This window comes from Antechinus flavipes, chromosome 2 (genome assembly GCF_016432865.1).
Source record: "Antechinus flavipes isolate AdamAnt ecotype Samford, QLD, Australia chromosome 2, AdamAnt_v2, whole genome shotgun sequence".
Taxonomy (NCBI): domain Eukaryota; kingdom Metazoa; phylum Chordata; class Mammalia; order Dasyuromorphia; family Dasyuridae; genus Antechinus; species Antechinus flavipes.
The window spans coordinates 48,049,244-48,067,754 of NC_067399.1; the positions used below are offsets into that span (position 1 = coordinate 48,049,244).

Genomic DNA, 18,511 nt, shown 5'->3' on the forward strand with positions numbered 1-18,511 from the left:
AAAAATAAAAAAAATAAAAAAATAAAAAAAAGAATTGAATGGGGACTGTCCAATCTGCAACAACTTTTGTGGGCTTACTTCCAGAGGAATTCTTTTATGTCTATCCTAATTAAAGAGCACATCCTACCTAAATTTTGAATAGCTCATCACCAGGTGAATTTCTCTGGCCACAGCATTGTATAAAACTACCTCCTGTGGTTGGCAGAGATTGTGACCAGTTAGTAGAAGTAAAACCCACAGGAAAAAAAAAAGCCAGCTCTTTGGAAATAGTGACATAACTAAATCCATCATTTAAAAAGAAAATGAAATTTTAAAAATCCAGCTAGTTAAAATTGCTTTTGTAAAGTAAATGAGAATTATTTGGGGAAAGAGTAAGGGGAAGAAGGGAGAGGAGAAAAGGACACTGAAGGGACAATAAGAATAGAAAGGGCTTGGACCAGTGCCTTCATTGGTGGAGGGAACTCCCTGGAGAGGAATCTCACTCTAACTACAGCCAGATCAGCACCTGCTAGACCACTTCAGAGTCTGAAAGAGCTGCCCAGAGCCCTGAGGATTAAATAACTAGTCAAGAGTCTCAGAGAATGGATTTATGAGGCAAAATTTGAACCCTAATCTTCCCAACTCCCAAAAAGGAAGCTAGCTTCTCCTCAACAAAGCCATGCTACCCCCAAAGGTACCAGCATAGATAGCACTAAATCTTCTACCTTATTTATAATAATTAAATATTGTTCTAATTAATAACTTTAAGGAATTTAGACCACAAAAGAATAAAACCAAATTTGTTTAAGGAAATAAAGTTTACAAAGCACTGTCTTCCTAACAATTCTGCAAATTGATAAAAGGAGTCATTAGCACATGCTGCCTTGCATATAAGATGTCCTTAACATATATGGAATCATCAAAGTGTTAAAAACCCTACTTTGCAGATAAGTAACTGCACTGAGACTCAGGGAGGTTGGCCAGACTAACACAACTAATGGCTGTCAGACCAGGAACTGAACCTCAGGTCTTCTAACTAAAACAATCACTTTTCCCACTAGACAATGATTTTACTTCCTTCTCATCCCCACCATCTATTAATAATAATAATATCCAAACTGTAATGCAGTTAATTCTATATTTAGGATGCAGGATGGCAAAGAGTGGCCATCTTGACTACAGGTGGATCAGTCAGGAACTTACAATTAACATGGCACACCTAAGTGCCTACTAAATGTTTTATCTGTCAACTATTTCTAAGGATCTGCACAAGAAAAGACTATGGGAAAAAAGGGGGAGCTGATGCTTTAAAAGAAAGGACAAAACTTAAAAAATGATTCCATGTGGAGGTTTAGAAAAGGAGAAATTAGAAATGATTTGGAGATTTTAAAGCTAGAAGATTATCAACAGTGATACTTTTTACAGAAAGAGGAAACTTAAGGATAGGAACTGTTTCCACAGGGATGGTTAAGTGGTCTACACTTAGAAGTGGTGGCAGGATTTCCAAAGAAAAAAGGGAAGATAAAAGAAATGGGCCTCAGAAAAGGTTTTAAGAGGAGCCATGAGAAAAGGTCAATGGGCAAGATGCTTAAGAAAGCCTACAACTGGGTTCCCAGGTGAAATCACATGAATAGAGGGATCAGAGAGCACAACACTAAGATGGCACAATAACCCATCATGAGGGTAAAGGTGGCAGAAAATTAGAATTTACAATGGCAGGTTGTAGAGATGAGAAAAGTTTGTCTTACATAGGAAAAAAAGTCCACCAAGAGACTCTGATACCCTCTCCATCCTTTTTCAAATGTTCCATGCTGCAGATGCTTGCCACAAGCCCTCTTTGGCAGCCTTGTGGTCCTGGGCAGGGAGGGAAGGAGTGAAAAGGCACTTCTATTTGTGCCATGATACCCAATAAACTTTAGTTCTCCTGTGGCTCAAGTGACCCATCTGGGGCGGTCTCCCCTAGTCCCAGAGTTTACAGGAAATGTGCCAACATTTCCACCCATGCTAAAGGATTAGTCCAGAACTAAGAATTTTGCAGAGACTATTTGCATTTTAATAGCCAAGGACAAGAACAAGGAAAGAAAGAAGAATGTAGTGGCATCCGTCCTGCATCCCAATGCCCCATTCACTCATGTAATGCCTGAAGCCACCTCTGCCAGCAGCACCAACAGTGACCTCCCAAATAAGAACCTGAGGTGTCGGTCTAGAGAGGTGGCCACTGCTTAAAAGAGGCCAAAGAAAAAGTGAAGACTAAGAAAACCACATTCGATTGGGAGGCAGATTCAGGTTTGAGGGCAAACAGGGGGACTAAGGAGGTAATGGTGTCACACCTGGGGACCCCAAGGAGAAGGGACACGTTTCGTTTTTTCAAGTCAGGAAAAGCCTAGGCCAATGCCTCTATATGGCTGTTGTGTACAAGAAGTTATTTTTCTGTGATGGAATCCTTTAAAAATATCCAATGGCTGAAAAGCCCTTCCTCATTTTTTGTCTCTAACCAGTCCTGTAAGCCCCAGCTCAAATCCCATCTTTTCTCTTCTCCGAGCCTCCAGATTATTTTCTTGCACCATTCTTCTCTATTGAAAACTATGTTGGAAAAGACAATGCTTGAGAACTTGTAGAATATCCGACACTGAACAAAAGAGGGTTTTCTTAGCCCCTCCAATCCATTCTCTTTCTATTCAGTCACCAAAATGATTTTTCTGAACGTGGCCATCTGACTATGTCACCCACTCCCTCAATAAATCCCAGTGACTTCCCATCACTTCCAGGTTCAAATACAAAATTTGATTAGACATTCAAAGTCCTTCATAACTTAGCTACACATACATACACCCTTTTACAATCTTCTTATACCTTCCACCCTCCACCCTCCCAATCCCATATCCTTTTCTCTAAGGATAAGATCAGTATCTTGTTCCACCTCCCTAGGGATATTTTCTCCACCTGTCCCCCATGTTTAGAATGTTCTCCTACATAATTTCTTTCTCATGGATTCCTTCAAATCCCAGCTAAAATCTCACCTTCTGCAGGAAGCTTTTCTCAGTTTATTATTTCCTATTTATCCTGCATAGAGCTTGTTTGTACATATCTGTTTATTTGTAATCTTCCCTCATTAACTATGGGCTCCTTATAGTAGGGTCTGTTGTCTGCCTCAGTTTCAAAACTAGAAAATGGGGATAATAATAGCACTTATCTCCCAGGGTTGTTGTGAAGTTCAAATAAGTTAATTGTAAAACATTTATCACAGTGCCTGGCACATAGAAAATGCTGAGTCTTTACTGACTGAGATTCTGTGGCATATCCATAATGATAGTACTAAATCACAACAAAAGACGTATTTCTGTTATTATAACAACAGTCTAATAGTAGGCATGATCTACATTCAAAATCTAAAACAAACAATACGTATTTTACTATTTATTTAATATTTTATTTTTCTCAATTACATGTAAAACACATTTTAATAATTTTTTTAAACTTTGTGTTCCAACTTCTCTCTTCCTCCCCACTCTGCCCCCCAACTGAAAAGTTAGGCAAAAAATTTCCACAGAAGTCATATTGAAAAGAAAATAGATTCTTACCCCCCCCCCCCACCAAAAAAAAAAAGTTTAAAAAAATGCTTTAATCTATATTCAGACACAATTCTTTCTCTAGGTAAGGATAGCATTTTTCATTATAAGTCCTTCAGAGTACTCTTGGATCATTTTATTGTTGAAAATAGCAAAATCATTCACAGCTGATCATCCCACACACCATTGCTATTACTTGTACACAATACATTTCACATTGCACATAAGCTCATGAAGGGCTCTCAAGGTTTTTCTCAGAGCATCCTGCTTGTCATTTCTTATAGAAAATTATTCCATCATAATCACATACCACAATTTATTCAACCATTCTCCAATTGCTGGGCATCCAACTCAATTTCCAATTTTTTGCCCTGGGAAAAGAGTTGCTATAAAATTTTTGTACACAGAGACCTTTCTTTTTTTTTTTAAATCTCTCTAAACAATACACAGCTGTCTGAAACAATATTCTTAGACTATATACCTCAACAAAACTAATCTAGTTTTTCTTTAAAAATATTTTGGAATCAACCTTGAGCCAACAAAACAAGATGGTTCTTTGTCACAGCTTCCTTTTGTACAAGTCAATTCCTCCTTCAAGCTTCTGAGTACTAGACGGAGACAGGGAAAGAGCCAATGCTGTCTCTCTCTTGCTTAAGTATTCTTGCCTAGCCATGACTAAGGAAACTTTTATGTCAGATATGCTACAAATATCTAAGATCTCAATTCTATTTCAAACCTGAGTCAGGCTTTGTCTTTTATGATTGCAATGGAGAAAGTACAAGGAAAACAATATGAAAGCTCAGAGAAGAGAAAAAAATGGGGTTTGAGCTGGGTCTTTAAAGGATTGTTAGGAATCCAACAGGCAAAATATGAAAAAGGGCTTTCCATACATAATACATTTTTAAAGAAATGCACCCAAAAAAGGTTAACTTTTTTTTTTAATTTTGGCACCTAAAAAACCTTAAGCTGCACTCGTCTGGAAAATTTACTCAAATAGACTATCAAATTTCCTTTTGATCCTAGATGTTTGAGAAATGACTAGTTCAAAGTTATTATTTGGAATGTCTTCCCTCTAATTTAAGGAAAATATTTTACATGGATTCAACAAAGCAAAGGGTAGGAGAGAAATGGACTTTCAAAGAGACAAACCTTTTCACTCTTAGTTCCCATGAATAAAATAAAGGCACAATAGGAAGAAATAAACTATGTAATAAGTTTAGCAAGAGGCCAAAGGAAAGAGCTAGGACACACCCAGATGTCTCCTTATTTCCCAACATTTGCTTTGTAGCAGGTGATTTGCCATTTCAAGCACTTAATTAACATATATAATTTAAGCTTTGAAGTTTCTCCAGAGTATGTAACAGGATACATAAGACCAAGAGAATTTTAACTATTTATTTACCTTATTCCATGGAAGATTGTACTAACAATTTGGATTAAAATTTTAACTGGTCGAATCAAAATACTATAAAATTTTCCAGGACAGAACCTTTTTGTAAAACTAATAGAAAATGTAAAATTCTTAAAATAAAAATCTAATGGGTCCCAATACTTGAAGAAAGTCTATTCAGGGAATTCTAGTACACAACCTTTTTTTTTTTTTTTTTTTTGCTGAGGCAATTGAGGTTAAGTGACTTGCCCAGGGTCACACATTTAGGCAGTGTTAAGTGTCTTGAGACCAGATTTGAACTCAGGTCCTCCTAACTTCAGGGCTGGTGCTCTATCCACTAACCAGATTCCTTTTTTTAAAGTTTTGTTCTTATCTTTTGCTTTTATATTACAATCATTTCCAATCAACCATTCTCTCTGACTACTGCTCTAACCCTCACTATGAACATTCCCTCACAGCAAAGAAAAAGAATTAAGCAAAACAACTTGGGGGAAAAGGGGAGAAGAGAAAAGCAGGGGAGAATGATCCCTTGTGATAACACACGCAACATTCTGCTCTGATAGTCTCTTACCTCACTTCAAAGAAGAGAGATATGTTTTTTTCATCACCTATTTTCCAGGCTTCAAATTAGTTACTGTAATTAATCTAAGTTTGACTGTCTTTTAGCACTGGTTTTCATTTATATTTTACAGTAATTGTAACAGGCATATTCTTGGGAAAAGAATGCTAAGAAAGAAAGAATTCAACTTTATTGGAAATACCAAATACTTAGCTGTCCTAGAAAATTCTTTTTTCTTTATTTTGCATTTAGAGGGAATAGACATTATGACATAACATACAAACCTGCATATGCAGCTAGAACAGAATTTAAATAAAAGGTGACCTGTAAATGACATTTTTTACATATTTAAGTTTTAGATAAAAATTTAAAAATATAAGCCCACTTGTTACTATTTTTAACGTTCTAAAATCTATTATCTACTAATAATTTCTGCCAAAGAGAATATCTATAGAGCCATCATGCTGACTTCGTTGCTGAATGCCTGTGAAACTTGGATGGTCTACCAGCACCATGTCATTTCAATTGCTTCCATTTCAATTGTCTCAGGAAGATTCTGAGGATCACCTGGCAGGATAAGGTCCTTTCTCAAACTAACCTGCCACGCTTTAGAACTCTACTCGCCATGTTGTTTGAATGCCAAACATACATCTGCCTAAAAGACTATCTTAGGGAAAACCCACATATGGCAAATGCTCCCATGAAAATCAGAAGCAGTAATACAAGGAAACTCTCAAGGTCTCTCTGAAGAAATTTGGAATTAATTGTGATATGTGGAAGACACTGACACAAGATTGCCCACCATGGAGTGCCCTAACCAGAGAAGATAACAGTGTCTCAAAGTAAGTATGAGACAAATCCTCTCTAAAGCTATGTCCCACTCTGCCACCCCCCGCACTGCAGGATCATTCTAAGACAAACCATTAAAGACTAATTGTAGGCCTTCACTGGGGGAAGGATAGGGGGCAAGACACCTTCCTCCCATCCACCAAGGAACCAAGATATCAAAAACAGCATGGGCCAGAAGATGCAAGTCAGGCAATCCTATCACTGAGAAATGTATTAATTAGAGATAGAAAGAACCACAGACATCATCTAGAACAACTCATTCATTTTACAAATGAGGAAATGGACTTACTGAGAAGTCATGATATCCCACCTCTGTTTTACAAATGCAGAAACTGAGATTTGGAAAACGACTATTTGTGGTCACTCAAGGTTTCTTAAATTGTGGGTCATGACCCCATATGCGGTTGTTACAAAAAATTTGGCAAAAGCAAAAGGTATCAAATATTCCTCCAAGATTTAATTCTTTATGTAAAAAAACAGTCATCTCAGTATGCAAAATTGCTTTCATCTTTAATACATGGGCCATTAAAAATGACAAATTTGGATTCAAAGAAACATACAAAGAGAAATAAAAATGATGCCATGTAGAGAAAACAGATTCAGGAAAAGTATGTACACTATCATATACATATATGTGATTTATAATTACTTTTATATACCAAAATATGTCATACAGAAAGACAATGAATAGAACACAAAGAAATAACAGAAAAGCTGTTTTTAAAGATATTCAAAATGTTCTTATCTTGTTAAGCTTAAAAATTAAATTTTAGTGATTTAAAAAATTTTGATGGTTTTTAATATGCAATATTTCTTTCCAGTATTTCTAAAAATAAAGGTGAGTTTACAAACCTATCATTACTGTGATAATATAAGGGGAAAAATGTGGTGATTTTCTTCTTTTAAATAAATATAACATAATTCTCTCTGGGTGAATGCTGGTTTCTTGGGGAGGTTTTCTTGTAGGTAGCCTTAGTTGCAGTTGAAAGTAATAATCACCCAAAATGCAGCCAGCTGGTAAAAATGCAAATGTTTATTTTCTCCTTCCAAAATAGCCCAGTTAGTTGAGGCCTATCTCTCTGCTTGGTTCTAAGAGCTCTTACAGCTTTGTCCTTTGCTTCTGCCTCTGCTTTCTTCAGCCTCCAGAGCCAGCACCAAGTTGAATCTGTCTTGCCTCTGAGAGAGGGCTTCTGGCTCTCAATCTCCCAGAGTACTCCTCTCTGACACCAGTCAATGTTCCGAAGTAAAACTCCTCACTCAGAGAGGGCTTCTGGCTGAACTCACTTAACGCTCTCTTCTCAATCTAAATTCAGCTCCACTCTTCACTGGGCCTCTGCTTTCTTCTTATATATCAGAGAGAGGGATTATGGGTTTTCTCCCATAGTGCTCTCTGTCCCTAAGAGCTTCAAGGTAGGTGTGAATTCACAAAGTTACACAGTTAACTTTGTGAATCTCCCATATTTGTGAATTCCAATGAGTAAAGGTATAAACACAAGCATTGTATCAATCAGCTCTACTTAGTACCTTGTTTCAGGTTCTGGCCCAAAACATCTCAACTCTAATGACTTAACAGTTTGTAAAGATTCCAACATCTCCTGCTTTCTTTTGTTTTAGAACATAATGTGGTCATGACCTTCCTGACTTCTCAAGGAGGTGAGAACCCCAAAAAGGTGATCACGCCTTCCCTGACTGCTCAAAAAAAGAGTGAAAACACCATAAAAAGAAGGTGGTCATGCCCTCCCTGACATCTCAAGAAGGGAGATGAAAACACCAAAGGAAATAGGAAGTCAAATCAGATTAGCGGGTTTCTGAAGGGGTTCACTTGAAACAGATACACAGAAAAGAAAGTCAATAGCAACAAAAAACCAGAATTTTTGTTTGAATCCCTCAGAAAAAACAAACCTTGGGGGATGGCAACAATGATTCAGTCTTTCCAGAAATTTTCAAGTCTAAGCAACTATGTAAAGGCATTAAAAGTCATTTTGTACCATGCACATTGAATATAAGACACTTTTTTCTCCCAAATCTTGGTCAATCTGTAAACATTTTTATAACCTGATGGTCTCTGTGATGTAAGGCTGATGTCCTTGTCTCATCTTACATTATGTAATAAATTAAACAAAAGCATAAAATTTCAGAAAATAATTATTCTGTAATCAAGACTGATAATTGTAAAAGATCAAAAAGTCGCTAAACTATGACCTATTCATTACTAACTCATTGAATAAAGAGGTCGAGGAGATTATAAAACAACTCTTGGGATAACAATTTATTTATTTAACTCAGCAACCTTGTACAAAGGCCATGTGGGAATTGAGGACTACCCCTAATTTTTTCATAACTGATCAAGATAGCATTTTAAGTCTGACGTAATCCTAGAATAAACTTCTTTCTTACTAGAAAAATAAAAGGCTACAAAAATTGCTGTGTAAATTCTATACTTTTACCTATACAAACCCTGCTTCACAGCACCATCTATTGGTCACCGTCTGTCTCTACATACAAACTTCCTGTCTCTCCAGAACTACAATACTCAGATTTGACAATTAGGATTCTGAATACCTGGTTTCAAAAATAAAATAAGACTGAAAGTAAGAGATCAAATACATTCAAATGTTTAAAATGTTGCAGACCTGATCAATAAACCAGAAACTTACCCAAGCATCAAATGGCAAGCACTCAAGTGCCTCAAAGAACTCAGGATGAAAATGTTGAAAAGTGGGCCAAAATGTATAACCTGTCATCCCAAATGAGCACTCTGTAGGAAGATAGGTAGATTGCCAAAAAGACAGTGGGAATAACATGCTAGAAGAAGTTGGCAAAATCCTTCTAAAAGGGATGGGGGAGGAAGAAAATAGGATCACTAAGTACTTAATCTATTGGGAGAAAGACATGGTTTATGGATAAAAATAACGCTTTATTTTATATTTAATTTATTCAAATGTCTTTGATGCAAGAAATGTCTGGAGGAATACAGAACAAGTGACTATAATCTGTTTTATGTTTAAAAAAAAAAAAAACCTTTTAAAAATCTGGCAAGTTTCCACAAGCAAGATGAAGCATCACCTTTGAGGAAAAGCGGAAATCTCTAAACAAGAATACAGAAATGGCAGAAGCTGGGTTCAGTGGAATGATGGGCAGTGAATCTCCAGCTTTGCCTCTTTCCTACCTTGGTGACTACAAGGAAATCATCTCATGTAGCTGGCGCTAGGTTCCCTCATCCTTAATAAGAGGTAAACAAGGTGCCCTCAAGTCCTTTTCAGCTCTAAATCTATGGGTTCAGGAGGATGCTTAAGTTTCTATACCCTTTAATCCTTGGAATACCATGGAGAAGAATTCTGCAACTCAGTAGAGTCTCTTACAATAGAGAGTGGACCCAGAGAGCTTTTGATATAGTATGTTACTATTATAGCCTCCAAAGAATTCCAGAGCAGCTCAGCCAAAGGACAACAGAGAATGCTTGTGGGTGGCCATAAGCAAGTGTGTAGCACATTATCAAGGAGGGAATCCAAGTTAGAAAAGTTGTCAGAGAGATATATACTGAAGGGGAAAAAAAGATGAAAGAAAAAACCAACTCCACTGGCATCCATGAATTGTCAAGAGAACTTAAGGTCCCACACACATTAGATAGACCCACCCACCCCCCATAGAGGATTGTGGGAAGCCTAAGACAAGACTTGCACGAAATGGACAGGTATGGATGGATTGCAATTTTGCATTTTTTACAGAATACTAGCATGATGAAAAGTTCTAATTCATTTGAAAAGTAGAATGATGTTGTAATATAGAGTGTCATCAAAAAAATGCAATTTTAGGCTTTAATAATTTCAGAAGTATAAATGCTACAAAATTGTATCGTTAGGAAGTTTAATTATTTAAATTTCTTTTACACATTTACTTGTCAATTTTGAAGAAATTTTAATTTTAACATTACACAGCACCTTGTCATTAAGCTTTGAATTGGGATAATTACTGGAGAATATGGTATTATTAAAAAGTGGATTTGGGAATCACAAAGGAGCTCAGTCTCACTGAAAAAGTGGTATTTGCTATCCTCATACTTTCATCAACAATAATAATAAAGATACAGCCCATTTTCATAAAGTTCTTTGTTAGATGAGAAAGCAGGTATATGAATCAGTATTACTAACAGTAATGAAAATACCAAAATTAACATTATCTCTAATTTCTACATCATAAGCTTAACTGATTTCGTCCTGCATTAATTTAAAAGTGAATCAACTTTTCCTGAGTTAACCTTACAAGTTAACTTGTTATCAAATCCCAAAGGTAAATTGTCTGTTATACAATTAAGTAGAGTGTGATCTCCCTACAAACCCGTTTAGGTACTAAGGAGACAAGAAAATAGATAAGTACCAAAAAAGGAAAAAAATTACCATGCCTTTATTGTCAGAGAAGGGTATTCACTAGCTCTACATGAATGGGTGTGCCTGACTAGCCCCTTTTCTTTACTATAACCAATCATCTTTTTTTCATCCTTAGGAGGCTGTCTATGCTGTAACCAATTGTATTCTTCCCCACCTACCTGTTCTGTACTCCCTCAAACTATATTAAAACCTTAAGGTCTCTGATCTTGATCACATTGCCTCTCAGTTTCCCTTTATCTTTAAATATAACAACACATTCTCAGTTACCTTTGGGGGAGGGGAATACTACAGTACACAATTTCCCCCATTCTCTTGCTATCTTGCTTTCTTTCAGCTATACTAAAAATGAAATTTGTGTCAGGTTTGGTCACTCTTCTCAACTTAAACTTTTCAAGTGCTATTTTCGCCTCCTCAAACAGCACACAAGAGTGATTCCACTGTCAGTACTGAGAATTCTGCTAGTAAAATCCTGTCACTTCTGCTTCCCCCCAGACTCTTATTTGTTAGCCTCCTTCCAGCTATCACCTCCCGTACCATAGCTTTAAGGAGAACAGCTCCCTCTGTGAAGTTTTCTGCAAATTTGCTTTCTCTTCCACCACTTCCTGAACTTCTTTCAAAATGATATTCTGCCTCCAAGATTTTTTTTTTGCAAAGAGCTCACCCTCAAATCAGCACTCCTTGTGGCTGCCAGGCCTCCTGGCTAGAGGAGCTCGAGTGTCTGCTGGCTGAGGCCCTTTCTGGGTTCTCTAGGCCTACTCAGTGTCACTTCTATTTTTAAGGCAAATGAACTCCTGGTGCCCCAGAATGAGTGCTTGCTTGTTAGATGTGAAGACAGGACTGAATTCCACAGGTGACTGTGGGTTTCCACATCTTCAGCAGGAAGAGGACAGTGTTAAAAAGCAAATGACCTCAAAGGTCACTTCTACCTCAAAAATCTATAATCCTGACCTTTGGTAAGAAACAGTTATAATCAAATTCCATGTCTCTTCTTTAATGCATTTCCTATTTCTCCGTGTCAAGTTTGTTCAAACAGGACAGACCAGCCTGGCAACAGTAGGCAGTTCAACTCATCCTCTTTCCTTCTAAGCCGGGTGTTACTTTGCCCTTTCCTTTCACTTATTAAAAGCTCAACTGCACACAAAGAAAGGATTCTGAAATGGCTCCTTAAGTCAATAGCCAATCATTTCAATCTGTTGAGACCTGGTGATTGCATTTTGTAACACTGCTTGGTACTTGCTGTGTCCAGCTTCTTTAGACTTGCTTATGAAATATTAAAAACTAAAGTTTCTTAAAAAAAAAAAAAAAAAACAACTGAAATTTCAATTCCTGGAAGGCTTGTTTTCAGTAAATAGAATACACGACCATCATAGATGGTTTATCAAGGGCTCTTAGGTGGGGGTTCATCATATTGGCTTTTAAAAAATATTTTGATAAGTAAATTTTAATACAATTCTCTTCTTTTGTAATTCTACGTATTTTAATACCTATTTAGAAATACAATTCAGAGAAGTTTCCATAGTTTACAACCAGACTGATTGCCAGAGAAGTCTGACATAAAAAAGGTAAAGAACATCTGTCTCTGCAAGTCTGGGAAATAGAGAACTAGTTAATGGACATGCAGTTATTAAGTGCCTACTATATGACAGTTATCAGACTGGGTGCTAGGAAAACCAATCCAAAAGTGAGATAAACCTACTGGATCTGTATCCCAAAGAGATCATAAAAAAGAAAAAAGGACCCACATGTGCAAAAAATGTTTCTGGCAACCCTTTTTGTAGGGGCAAAGAACTGGAAACTGAGTAGATGCTCACCAGCTGGAGAATGACTGAATAAGTTATGGTATGGAAAGTTATGGAATATTATTGTTCTATAAGAAATGATCAGCAGGATGATTTCAGAGAGGCCTGGAGAGACTTACATGAACTGATGCTAAGTGAAATGAGTAGAACCAGGAGATAATTGTACACAATAACAGCAAGATTATGTGATGATCAATTCTGATGGACATGGCTCTTTTCAACAAGGTGATTCAGGCCTGTTCCATTAGATTTGTGATGCAGAAAGTCATCTGTATCCAGAGAGAGGATTATGGGGACTGAATGTGGATCACAACATGTTATTTTCAACTTATTTGTTGTTTGCCTGCTTTTTTTTCCTTTCTCACTTTTTTTCTTTTTGATCTGATTTTTCTTTTGCAGCATGATAATTTTGGAAATATGTATAGAAGAATTGTACATGTTTAACATATATTGGATTACTTGCTGTCTAAGGGAGGAGGGGAGAGGGAAGGAAGGGAGAAAATTTTGGAATACAAGGTTTTACAAGAGTGAATGTTGAAAATTATCTTTGCATGTATTTTGAAAATAAAACATTTTTAAATACATTGGGATTGAGGAGGAAGTGAGATAAACAGTCCCTGCTATCAAGGACCTTGAATTCTTCTGGGTAATAACAGTATGTTCAAGGATAGGTAAATATAAGCTATGTACAAAAAATACAAAGCAATGGAGAGAACACCACCTAAGAGAATCAGGAAAGTCTCCTAGAGGAGGTGGCACTAAGGCTAAGTCTTGAAAGAGTCTAAAGATTCTTTCAAAGAAGTAACAGTGAGAAGACAGAGCACTGCAGGCTTGAGGAATAGCCTGAACAAAGGAACGGAAGTCAGAGGTGGAATGCTGCATGTGATAAATGATGGCTGAAATAGAGATCACGGTATAATAAATCTCTATATAAAGGCTGGAATCCAATCAGGAAGGGTTTACAATTCTAAAAGAGGAATTTGTACTTTACCCCAAAGGTAATAGAGTACCTTCCTGGAAAGAAGGGTGGAGGATAGGACCTATGTTTTAGGACTGCTCATTTGGTAGCTGTGTGGAGAAGGATCAGGAGGAGATGACCTGGATGCTAGAGGCCACTGAAGATACTCAGCCACAAGTCAGGTAAGAGGTAGTGAGGATCACCTCTAGGAAAGTTGTGGCATTAGAGATGCTGAGGAGTTAGTCCTGATGAGACTTAAAAGGACAGGGCTAAAAAGTAGATCATCTCAAAGGTCCCTTCCATCTCAAAAATCTACACTCCTGTGACTTTTGATAAGAAATAGTTACAATGAATCAATGTAGGAGTTGAATACTGATTGGATGCAAGAGGTGAATGAAAGCATGAAAGGTGATTTTTAGGTTAGAAATCTGAATGAAAGGAAGTATGGTCATATCTGTCTCTGAATCCCAGGTTTCCTTCAACACACATACAGTTCAAGCACTGCCTTCTACACCGAATTTTCCTTGATCCTCTCCCTCCCAAAACTAGCTGGTACTAATTTCAAATATATTAGTTATGTACACGCTTGTATTAGTACAGAAGCCTCCTTCAGAGCAGGAGCTTTTCCTTTTGACTTTGTATTGCTAGTGCTTTACACAGTGTCAAGCACACAGTAGGTGCTTACCAAATGTTTAGCGATTGGAAGAAAGTTTGAGTTTGGACAGGTCATATTAAAAATGCCCATGGAAAACCCCAGTGGAAATGTCAAACAGACAGCTGGAGATGTGGATTCAGAACTCAAAAAAGAGATGAAGGCTGAATATTTTGATTTGGGAATTACTTGCATAAATGTCACAGATGAATCCTTAGGATTTATTAAATTGACCAAGAAAAAGTGTAGAGAGAAAACGAGAAGGTTCAAGACAAAGACCTGGTATACATCCACACATGAGGAAAGGACAAATAAAACTGAGAAAAATCCAAGACAGAAATAGAACCATGACAGAATAGTGTCACAAACATTCCATAGAAGATTTAAGCGTTCCTTCTGCAATCACATAATCAATCAATGCAGGAATAACTCTAATAGCTCTAAGATGAAATTATAGCTATCTATAGTCATATTAAAACAACCATGCTAAATCACTACTGATTAGAGAAATGCAAGTGAAGATACCTCTGAGGTACTACCTCCCATCTATCAGATGTACTAATATGACAAAAAAGGAAAATAACAAATGTTGGAAAAGATGTGGGAAAATTGAAATGAAAATGTATTGTTGCTAGATAGTGTGAACTGACTCAACCATTCTGAAAAGTAATCTAGACCTAAGCCCAGAGGACTATAAAACTCTCTATACTCTTTGAAACAGCAATACTACTACTAGGTTTGCAATCCAAAGAGATCATAAAAAAGGGAAAACAAAAATGTTTATAGCAACCTTTTTTGTGGTGACCAAGAATTGGTAATCGAGAGGGTTCCCATGGCTAAACAAATTATGGTATATGAATATAATGGAATACTGTCATGCTACATGAAAGGATGAGCAGGTAGGTTTCAAAAAAACTCTAGACTTAAATGAACTGATGCTGAGTGAAGTGAGCAGAACAAAGAGAACACTCCCCATAACAACAACACCGTTTGTTGATCATCTGTGATATACTATCTCTTCTCAGCAATACAATGATCTAAGACAATTCCAAAAGACTCATGATGAAAAATGCTACCTTTATTCAGAGAAAGACCTATGAAGTCTGAATGCAGATTGATGTATATTATTTTCATTTTTCCTTTCTCATGGTTTTCAACTTTTGTTACGATTCTTCTTTAACAACTTGACTTATATGGAAATGTTTAACATGTTTGTACATAATATAATAATAACTATATTAGACTGACTGCTGTCTTGAAAAGGGAGGAAAAAGGGAGGGGAAAAAATGAAAATCAAAATCTTATAAAAGTAAATGTTGAAAATTATATTTACATTTATTGGAAAAAATAAAATACTATTAAGTGGGAGGCAGGGGATGAGGTAGGGGGGAGGAATAGATCTAAAGAAAGCCAAACCCAAAGGGAAAAAGTGATTCCACAGCCATTATTAATCATTCTTCAACCTACAAGACATACAGTAAATGAGGTCTCTTGCACCAAGAAAGACAGGAAAAGAACTACCAAGATTTTGCATCTTTGGAGGAACCTTATATTATTTTAAAGTTAAACAAGGTATCTCCCAAGTTTGTTAAAATCATCTATGAAAGCTGCTATACTTTCACTAAATGTATATATCACTGAATATATACTCACTAATGGTAAATTAGAAGACTTATCTAACCCAACTTTTACATTAACCAGCTATATGACCTCAACTCATTTCATCTATCAAAATGGGAATCTGCTCCCTAGGTTACTACAAAAATGAAATAATGTAAAAATACTTTTGAGAAAAGGACATTTACACAAATATGTTAAATGGTACTAAAAATTAAGAGTTAAGTTCAAAAGGTTAAGTATTGACAAACTATGAATAAAATATCCAGTGTTCTTTACTGTAAAAAGTATTGAAATTTTTCTAGAATAAGATACTGAAAGTACATTCCCAAAGCTTAACCAAATTACCAGGAATATTTCAAATATGCCTGCTACAGAAAAAAAGAGGAAGATACTAATAGTGAAACCTTTCATTATAGAATAATGTTTCAAATTAACCTCCAAAAATACTGTTACTCTCAATTACATCTCTCATCTTTTCAACTAAAAATTATCCCTCCAATTTTTTTTCAGAGTACTATCTGATCTTTTTCCTTACCGGTAAACTGGGATAATAGCACCTACTTAACAAAGTTGCCTGAGGACGAAATAGTAATTGCAAAGGACTTAGCACAGCCCGAGACTATAAATTCTCTGAAGAGTAAAGATTTCCCTTTTAAAAAAAAAAAAGTATGTATCTCCAACTTTCAGCATAGTGCCTTTCGTATACACTATAGGGGACTAAGGAAATGTTTTTTAAATGCTGAACTGTTGATATTATTAATAGCCACATCCATATAGTACTCCTTCATTTACTCTTCACAATAACCCTGTAAGGCAGATAAACTACATGAATAATTATTTCCATTCGATTGGGTAATGAAAGAAGGGACCGGGGATATTTGTTCATGGGCACAGAGAGAGTAAATCAATTGGAAGAAACAAGAGCAATGCTTGCTGTTCCCAGGTAGGTCAGCTGAAGAGAGTGTTGTTATCCCATTTTATAATGAGTATTTGATACTTGCCCAAGAAAGTACTATTGCTATTAAGTTGAATTTAAACTCAAACTCTTATTAATCCTCAATTTACAGACAAGGAAACTGAGTAACTTGTCCATAGCAACTAGGTGCCAGAAGCAGGAGTTGAACTCAAGTGTTATTATGACCTGATTGTACAGAAGAGGGAACTCTGGTTGAGAGGAAAAGTTCCAATTTGCCCAAGGTCATGACCTAGCCAACTTTGTCTGAAGCAGGATTTGAACTGAGCCTAGAGGCTGGTCGGGAATCAGAAAGACAGACTTCAGACACTTCCTAGCTGTATGACCCTGGACAAGTCACTTGCCCTGTCCGCTTCATTTCCTCACTTGTAAAAACGGGAATGTAAAAGCTCCTAGCTCCTATGGAGCTGGGAGGTTACGAGGCTGGCGGGTGGCCGCTGGCATTGGGCACTGCCGGAAGCGGGGCGGCTGCTGGGGCCCAAGACCCCCGAGCACGTGGGCGCGCCCCGCAAGCCTCGAGCTTTCCCTGGTCCGCCCGCGCCCCCCAGCTCTCCCCGGCGCCCACCTCGCCCAGGAAGCGGGTGATGTCGTAGACGCGCCCGTGGATCACCATCCACATCTCCTTCTCCGAGTTGTGCTTTGCCACCTCCTCGAGCCGGTAGTAGGTGGTCTCGGCCTCGGGCTCCTTCCCCTCCATGCTGCTGCTGTCGCTGCCACCTTGGACCATCGTAGAGACCCAGAGGCGCCTCCTCCCGGCGGCGAGCCCGATTTCAGGTGGCAAGTTGCGCCCAGTTCCGCCGTGCCGGCTTCCGTATCCGACAGACCATTCCGACTTTGGAGGGCTCGGGGGAAAGCCAATGGACGCGGCGTGGAGGCGGTGGTCCGTTTTGCCTCCACCAATGAAATGTGAAGATGAGCTTTCACCGCAAATGGGGGCGGGTCGAGAAATAACGCTATCCTCGGCTTTCGAGCGAATTTCTGACTCCACTTTCAGATGACCAATCAGGAGCGCCCTTGTGTCTCCCATCCAACCAATAAGAAGCCGTGATTTTGAGACAGAGTCGAAACTCCGGGAATAAGGATGGAGCCGAAGAGCCCACCTGTTCTGACTGCCCTGCGGCCTCAATCAGGACCAATAAAAACGTCCGTAGTCTCCCTTCGAACCAATGAAAAGCCGTGATTCTAAGACAGTGTAGAATAGATTGGGATGAGGGATGCAGGGGGAGTAGGTACCAGCTCCAGCGGAGGCGGCCCTTTGTCACTGATGTGGCTTCCCTCCAATGCCGGTTCCCGGTGGGCCGTACTGTACGTGGGGTCTTCCTCAGCTGCCTAACGCCCCAGTTCCCCGACTTTCCCACTCTTCAGCCCCTGCAAAGTGATGCCCATATTTCACTCCAAGAAAATACCTGTGACTGATGCCTGGTTTTGACCCTGGAGGATAGCGGGTGGAAGGAGGGCTGGTGAAGGGAGAACCCCTGCTGTGCCGGGCTTCAGCCTCCTCCCTCAGTTGGGAGTTTTCCTTTTGTTCCCATCCCCCAGAGACATTTTTAAGTGACCTCAGATATATATAAAATAGATTATATGTATTATTTATATTATATCTAGAAACATACATATATCTAAATCAAACATTTACCAATAATATTTCATAAAGAAATTTAATTTAAAACAGTTCTTTGATAAGCATATAATTTTACTATTAAAGATAAAAAAGGATATTACATAATAATGAGACGGATGTGATTATTTTTACATAAAGAATTAAATCTTAGCAG

General features: G+C 37.8%; 1 protein-coding gene across 1 annotated transcript in view; it reads right to left on the reverse strand.

Moving 5' to 3' along the window:
- The window catches only part of LOC127547735 (cytochrome b5 type B), a 55,852-nt gene extending 38,274 nt beyond the window's left edge, over positions 1–17,578 (reverse strand). Inside the window, exon 1 of the mRNA XM_051974708.1 lies at positions 17,302–17,578. Coding sequence (XP_051830668.1) covers positions 17,302–17,463 — 162 coding nt within the window. The 5' untranslated portion in view covers positions 17,464–17,578. The remainder of the gene's footprint in view (positions 1–17,301) is intronic.
- Between the last annotated feature and the right edge of the window lie 933 nt (positions 17,579–18,511).